Raw genomic sequence first — 7820 nt, forward strand, 5'->3', positions numbered from 1 at the left:
CTTGTGTGCCGCCCGCCACCAAAGACACAGCCCCAGTGTCCTGTATGCAGGTCACCCAGGCAGAGCATGATGTGATAGGCTCTGTGCCACCTGTCTGCCGAAGAAAGCCTTCACGACAGCCTGCGACTCGAGTGAAGCAACCCCGCTCGCAGTCCATCTCTCTCCTCTCTTCCTCTTCAGCCCCAGCCTGCTTCAGACCACCGTCAGACCCTGCAGGCAGTTCTCGAGGCGGATTCGTCGCCTTCACGCCACTCACCTCACTTTTGCCACGCCACCCGCAGTTATCATTCTGCAAGCCCCGCGTGAGACTATATCTGTCGCCGCACTCGTTGCCTGACTGACACCCCGGGCGAAAACTGAGGCGAGCACGATATCTTTGTGACACCCACCTGCTCGAAACAGACAGCTGCTTCTGCGCACCCCCACGAATCGCGTTCTCAAAATGGGCTGGACGCCCTCCTTCTTCGGCCGCAGGCCCTCGGAAACCGACTACAAGAAATGGGGCCGTAATATTAGCGTGTACGACGAGAAGCTTCTCATGGCCGATCCATTGTCGTTGACGGCGAGCATTATCACTGTGCTCGGGGTTGCGGGCGCTACGGCGGCAGCTGTGCAGAAGGTCCAGGAGTTCAGGAATGCGCCTCTCGACGTGATTGCGCTGGGAAATGAGGTGAGCACCTCGTTTCGTCCACAGTGGACGCCACCTAACAGCGCTTGCTTTGCAGATCACCGACGTTCGCCTGCTTTTCACCGTGATCGAGAATACGGTTGAGTTGAAGACATTCAAGACGACCAGCATCGAGACGAGCGTTGGTTTGCTGGCATTGCTTGAGCGAGCTCGTGACTTGCTTGAGCAGATCCAGCTCATCCACCAGCGGATCCTTCCTCCTGGCCCGGTTGGCAAGCAAAATGGCGACAAGCCCAAGATCTCAAGGAGGCTTTGGGTCAAGGAGAGGAAGAACGTTGTCATGCTCCTGAAGCAACTTCGCCAGACAAGACAGAACCTTCAGACAGCCATATCGTCCGTTACATGCCATCAAACGTATGTGCTTATGGACAGCCTTGCATCGCCAGTGTAGCTAACCGACTGTAGGAGCGCAATCCCCGAAACACACATGACAATCCAGACATCGCTAGATGACCTCAAGACAAGCTTTGCTGCACGCTTTGACGAATTCAAAGCCGAGTTAGTCAATCTCCAGAAGCCGCAGACTCAGAATGAGGCCGACGCCGACCCATCGCTGGAGAAGACTCCTCATCTCAATAGACAGAGCAGCTTTTCCAGTTCCGCGTCGACGCTGATTGGAATAACTGGTTGTCAATCTGTGACCAAGTGTCAGACGACGTGCCCTTGCAACTGCCACGTTCGAACGGCAATTCGGTCGCCAACCTGGGTGAGAGGTGTTCTTGGCTCTCTGTTCCTGAGCTACGCCGGCTCTCCGATCTCTGGTAGGCCAGATTGCAACTACATGCCGTGTCAGCGGAGCAAGAGTGTGGGGACAGCATACACATACCACTTCCCCAGCTGGATGGTTGCCAAGGCTGTTTTCTTTGAGATGTCCAAGAACGACCTCTTGGGATACAGCGCCTCGTGGACCCTTCACATTCCCAAGGTTCTGAGTGATGGCGACCCCATTTGGAGGTTCATAAACTACGGGACCGTGCCTCAAGTCATCGAAATTCTATCCAAGAAGCAGGTTTCGGCGTGTGATATGAACCGAGATGGAAAGTCTCTCCTACATGTAAGCTCACCCCCCAATTCAAAGGCTGGTCAGCGTTCAACTGCTAAAGACCCATGATTAGTTTGCTGTTGAGTGGGAAAGGCCTGACATTTGCAAATACCTGCTCACCCAAGGTGTCAGCCGGTTCTTCCAGGATGACACAGGGTTGTAAGCTAGAAATGCCACCCACAAGATAACCCTCAATTTACTGACCGTCTCAGTACCGCCTCGATGATGGCATGCGAGAAGGTCCTCCCGCCGACCGCCTCCAAGGAGCGCATCGAGAAGCAAGATCAACTCCGCCAAGTGTTCCAAGACGATGACCTTGCCGAGACGATGGACTTTCCGCCCTTGACACTGGCCATTCTTCGCCTTCCCGAAGCCGACTTCGCGACTCACCTCGATCTCAATTTTGCCTCAATCAACGTCCAGGATACGCTCGGCCGCACACCCCTCATTTGGGCGACAGCGCTCCGAAAGCCTCTCATCGCCCAGCTCCTCGTTGACTACGGCGCCGACACATCCCTTACAGATAAACATTCGAAAACGGCGTTGCACTGGGCCATGATTTCGCAGTCCAAAGACGTCGCAGAAGTTCTCATCAACGGCGCCGCCAATCTGGAAGCCAGGGACGTTTTCGGCCGAACGGCTCTGCACGAAGTAGCTAAGGTTGCGCAGAGCGCTGACATGATCAACCTCCTCCTGGACTCGGGTGCCGTCCTCGACGCTAAGGATGCCCGATATGAGCGGACGCCGCTTTACCTCGCGACATACCACGGCCGCACGGAAAACATGCCCGTGCTTCTAGATAGGGGAGCGAACATTGAAGTCGTGGGGCCCATAAGCGGGCATACGCCGCTGCTTGCTGCTGTGGCCTACAACCGCTCGGCAAGTGTTGAGCTACTCCTGGGTCGAGGCGCAGACGTGTCAGCCATTGACAAGGACGGGAGGAACATCCTCCATAACGTGGCGAGGTATGGCTCTGCTGCCAGTATGCGAGCCATGACTGCTGTCATGTCATTGACCCCTCGTGGCTGTGTTGATGTTGAGCTGGTGGACCAGAAGGGGCTCACTGCTGAGGAGTACTTCCTGAAGCACAGAAACGAGTACTATAATGGTGAAATTTCAGGAGAGGAGGAGAAATGCTGGGCTGAACTCATTCGAGTTGCGCGTGATTGAGATAGTCTTCGACGAGGGTAATTTGTTACTGAGAGGGACGAGGACGGCCGTGATTGATAGTAATGCCAGCCTATTTGTAATGCGATCTGACAAATATCAGTAAGAAGGCATCTTAAATCAAGCTGTGCACTACAAGGATACGGGTCTGAGACTCTTGGCAGGTAGGCGAGAACTTGCTCGACGTATTTCTGATTCGTCTGTCCACTGCCGTCTTGCTCGATGCGGAAGACCAAAAAACGCTCTGCCGAGATCAACGGCCACACAACACGCTCGACTACGAAGCCTTGAACCTTCGCCACTGCGGCCTTGTACTTCCTCGACCGCCTGGACTGTGCTGTCCACGCCAGCTTGCTGATCCATCCACAGTCAAGTAAGAAACCCCCATTGCAACTAACTAGATGGAAACGCAGGCTTTCAAGTACTCCTTGTCAGTCAACATCACATTGCGAAGATCCGAAAACTCAACATGTATGCATATCGTCGTATAGTCTCCCGAGCGCTTCCCCTTAGAACGCCGCCTGAAGACCTTCGTATAGTTTATCATGAGCCGTGTAACCCCAAACCCCCCAAGACCCAAAGAATGCCATGCACGCCCTCGTGCTTTTGACGCAGGAACAAGACAAAAAGCGTACTGTTAACATACCCCGACGCCTCCCCGTGTTCCGTATCCATGCATATATGTTTCCACGAACAGAAAGAAAAAACCAAGCCCATCCGCTTGATCTGACGAGCCGCCATCCTGCGGATCGGATGACTAGTCCGACAAGGGCTTCCGGCCACAGACTGTCCGGAAAGGCAAGTAGGCATGATATCCCGTCGTCTTGATCGACTCCCTCACCCGCAGCAAGAAGACCTCGAGCCGCGGCCTCTCCCACGTCAGGGCCGCAAAGGGCCGGGCACTCAGCCCACCCAAGCCGGCGAGCAAGCTCTCTCTCAGCAGACCGCCGCAGAAGCGCAGGCTCTCGTCAGCAGGCCATGATCCGACAGGACACTTTCGCGAGTGCTCCGTCACGCCGGTGAAGCCGATGGCCCGCATCTCGTCGGCAATGGAGGTGATGCTGTAGAGGTCGACGCCTCGCGCAGACAGGCCGCTCGCGAGGTGATCGAACCACTCGCGGAGGGCATAATCGTTGCCTTCGGGGCACGTGTTGTCGTCGCAGCGGAGGTTGCATTCGAACTCTTGGACTTCAAAATAGCCGCCCGGTTTGAGGTGGCTAGCGGTTGTCAGCAAAGCGCTCTTCGTCTGGACAGGACGAGACACCCACTCGAGAACCCTCTTCAGAAGCTCCGGTCGGTTGTGGACTGAGTGCAGCGTGTGCCGGAGGTGGATGTAGTCAAAAGTGCGTCCGTCGAAGTCCCAGCCTTGCTCGTGTTCCATGTCGTCGACGTAGAAGCGCACATTGGGTGGCACCTCACTCGACTGGATCGGCGACAAGTCAATCCCCTCGAAAGAGGAGCGTGGATATTTGTCCGCCACTGCATCATGCGAAAAAAAGAAAAGAATTGTATCAGCAAAGATCAACGGCGGAGGGGGAAGAGGCCACGTCGTGCCACGTTGGCGAAGTGGTGATTGGATTCAGGATCCCAACTCCTGTGGGGTGTACCTGCAGTTGGGAGGGGGGACACGGGAAGACGACAGGATACCACTCACGTTCTTCGCACCAAATGCCAATGCCGGTTCCTGATGAAATGTTAGCGATGCCACATCGGTGGCAAAGCCAAAGTGCCGGGGCGTTGGTTGGGTGGCGAATAGTCAAAGGGATAGGGGATCCAACATACCGAGATCGAGCACCTCAGCCCCCCTTTCCAGCCACTGCTCAATGGGAGCGATGAAATGGCTTTCACCACACATCTCATAACTGAGCTGATGTGCCAGCTGATCACGTTCCTGCTCCGTCTCATCGTTGGGAAAGGCGTAGATTCCTGGTCGATACCCGTGATAGCGCAGTCCGTTTTCGTACGAATGAGCTCTGGCACTGTCGGTCAGGCTGGCGGTGTCACCACGGTCGTCCATCATGGCGGGGTCGGCAACGGCAATGGACGGGGACGATTGTTTTTCTGGCGATGTGGACTCGGCCGGCGACGGCGGATCGACCCTGCGGCGCTTCACAGGAAACTCTGCATGAGACATGCTGGATCTGATGGGTATGGAATGAGAGGCGGAAGGTCGACTTCTCATCGTCGGCGATTGACTCTGTCGTATGCTGGCGTTCGAGCTTGGTGGTGAATTCATTGTGAGATTGATCCGCACGCGGCATACGGCTGGCGCTCCGAATAGTTCTCAGACAGTCTCAACCCGTCGGTTCGGAGCTCAGTACAGATCAGCGGCGTGCTGTGTCGACAAAGTGTTCGTAGAAGCTAAGAAACAAGATTTCGACTGGTGAGCCCCGTAAAGGGGTTCGCCGGGTGTTGGGACGTTCAGAAATCAAGAAGACGTCGTTGAACACTAAAACACAACTAAAAGACGGGACAAGGGGCGAGGCACGACTTCGAGGCAGTGAAAAGAAGAGATGCAAAGCTGTTCGACAGATTCTAGTACGAGATCTCCTCAACGATCAACTACTGGCGGCAGGCCAGCCGGACGCTTTCCGCTTCATATATCCTGGTCGCCTACCTGGGCGTTGCTTGGGCCCGAAAGGCGCGCTCCTTTCTAGCGTCACTTCAGAGTGTAGACTTCCACGGGTTATTGCAGCAGCGTTGCCTGAGCCTTGCCCGCCTTGGGCCGTAGCGTGAAGAGACCCTGGCCAACATCGCTTAAGCCCTTGTTGCACAGGCTTTTTGGCAGTGGGCTAAGGGGGCTGTCCAGCACAAGCGCGCCGTAAGATGTGCATGTCTCGAGGGTAGCGATTCCTGCGGACGAACTGTCGGGTCAGAGACACTTGTTGGGGACCCGAGCGAGAGGAACGAGGGCGCCCAGGCGGCGTCTTGATTGGGACAAGAAAAGGTCCCCTCCCCGGAACGAGGGAGGAATTGATGATGTGTTGGCAGACGTGGCTTGGCCTAGGGCTGCTACGGTGAAGAGATCAGCCAGCGAACCACAGGAAGCAGGCGACATGGCCGCGAGCCCCAGCGGGCAACCGACAAGGCGGGGGTCGATGAGCTGCAGGATCCGAGAAATGATAGCTCGACCGTTTCGGACAAAGCTGCATGATGGCTTAAGGGAGCCATGCTGCGACCATGTCAACGGATCTCAGACGAGTCTCGGGGGGAGACTAAACCAGAAGACTGGACAAGGAGATCAAGATGCCGCCGACAGCGCAACTGCGCCTGCGTGGACTACTAGAACAGTTCCATTCTGCTAGAGGGCGGCCCGACCGCACGGTGCTGTTTCTGGGAGGGACGGCAATTCAGGTAAGTGGTTTGAAGGTGTTCTGCCCTGCTCCGAATAAAAGGCGTTTCTTTTGCCGCAGGCTGTAATACAAAACCGAGACAATTCACGCCACCTCAGTGAGGTATCTTTCCTGATGGGATGCTGACCGGTTGAAGGGGTTGACAACCCCCCAAAATGCTCTCTTGCGAATAATTGTAGCAAAACAGCTATTCGCACAGTCTCCTACGTACCAGACGTCTCGATTCCGGTCATTTTCCGCTTGTGCCGCAGTCAAGGACCCTGCTGGTCACTTTCTTCTTTTGTGCCGTGGAGAGCGGGCGAAGGCGCTGGCACAACACTACCACAATCATGGGGTGAGGTAACGAGGGGGCGCTCGCTTTGCATCGCATCACAATGGGGAGCCTTTGGCCAGCGCCAGTGGAGCCATGTGGTGGGGGTTTGCTTTTGCTTTTGTTTCCAGCCATCCCACTCGGAAAAGGGGGCGGCAACAGGGGTTTCCGAGGTTAGGCCCAAGGCTCCAAGACGCCCGGCCTGTCCTTGAGAGCTCTCCCGCCATAGCCTACCGGGTCGCCCCGGGATTTCCAGCGGTTTGGCACGACACAGGGGGGCCCAGTCACGGAGCAGGAGCTTGCACGACTGGCAAGCCGCTGATCGCACATCTGTTAGTGTCTCAACCGAAACAAGATGCTCAGAGCGGCTGGCCGATGCTGTGGCTTGTCGGGGTACATGTAGAGCCCTTGGTCCGAAGCACCCGACTTGATCAGCGCCCAACGCGAAGGCTTTATGCTGTTGACGGGCAATCACGAATGACTGTTTCTTCATACAGCCAGCGTAGCACGATGCCGTGTTGCCCTTTCTTGTCAAGTCGATCTCAGACTTGTACCCGTCAGTTGGCCATCGTGTCCCGCACGGGGCGGGTGGTGACATTTGACATGAGGGATGTGCCGCCAGCAGCAGCAAGCGAGCCCCATCGCACCCTCATGTACCTCAGACGCCGTACGCGGGCACCCTTCCAACATGACTAGGTCCCGCTCTGCTTGTGAATGCGCATTGGATCCAACTGTTGGACTCGCTCGCTCGCTTGCTTACCGAACCTGGGCTCATGTTTTCTCCCAATCTACGGGTACTCGAATGAAGAGTGCGCCGGCAGTCTATCCTGCGAGTCCTCGTCTGATGCTGATGCTGTAGACGCGAAGACGCAATAAAACCATTGATTTCAACATTGCGAGCGGTATCAGCTCTGACTTGAGCCGTTGTCGACGACGACACAACCAGGACACATGTCTGTCTCATCAAGGCGGAAAATCAGGGCGTTTCGCTGACCTTCCCAGCTTGGGGCGATGTGCTGCATGGCCACAAGCTAGTTGTTAGGCAACTGATAAGGGTTGCATCGTCTGCCGCGCTGATGCACCTCATCTGCACACAGCGCACCAACCGCCGTCCCATGCCCTCGTCGTCGGTGATGAGGTCCCGACCCAGGTCGCGCGCTCTGCCCCCCGCTTTTGGCTCCCCCTCTCGCCTGCACGGTTCCATGGCTCTGCGCTGTCTATTCAACCTGAAAAGACCAAGCCAAAGTGATCGATGCGATG

General features: G+C 56.0%; 2 protein-coding genes across 2 annotated transcripts; one reads left to right on the forward strand and one right to left on the reverse strand.

Moving 5' to 3' along the window:
* Positions 1-442: 442 nt before the first annotated feature.
* On the forward strand, positions 443-2900 carry D7B24_007615 (uncharacterized protein; the record flags this gene model as incomplete). The annotated part of the gene is made up of 5 exons (XM_028641722.1): positions 443-670; positions 726-1042; positions 1094-1742; positions 1804-1889; positions 1943-2900. The coding sequence occupies 5 exons, from the start codon at positions 443-445 to the stop codon at positions 2898-2900; spliced, it is 2238 nt and encodes a 745-aa protein (XP_028494389.1).
* Positions 2901-3654: 754 nt separating this feature from the next.
* D7B24_007616 (uncharacterized protein) lies at positions 3655-5031 on the reverse strand (the record flags this gene model as incomplete). Its single annotated transcript, XM_028641723.1, has 3 exons — positions 3655-4376; positions 4552-4581; positions 4680-5031. 3 exons carry the CDS (start codon positions 5029-5031, stop codon positions 3655-3657), a joined length of 1104 nt encoding a protein of 367 aa, XP_028494390.1.
* Positions 5032-7820: the final 2789 nt, after the last annotated feature.

The sequence above is a fragment of the Verticillium nonalfalfae genome (assembly GCF_003724135.2).
Source record: "Verticillium nonalfalfae strain VnAa140/NRRL 66861 chromosome Unknown scaffold_61, whole genome shotgun sequence".
Classification (NCBI taxonomy): Eukaryota; Fungi; Ascomycota; class Sordariomycetes; order Glomerellales; family Plectosphaerellaceae; genus Verticillium; species Verticillium nonalfalfae.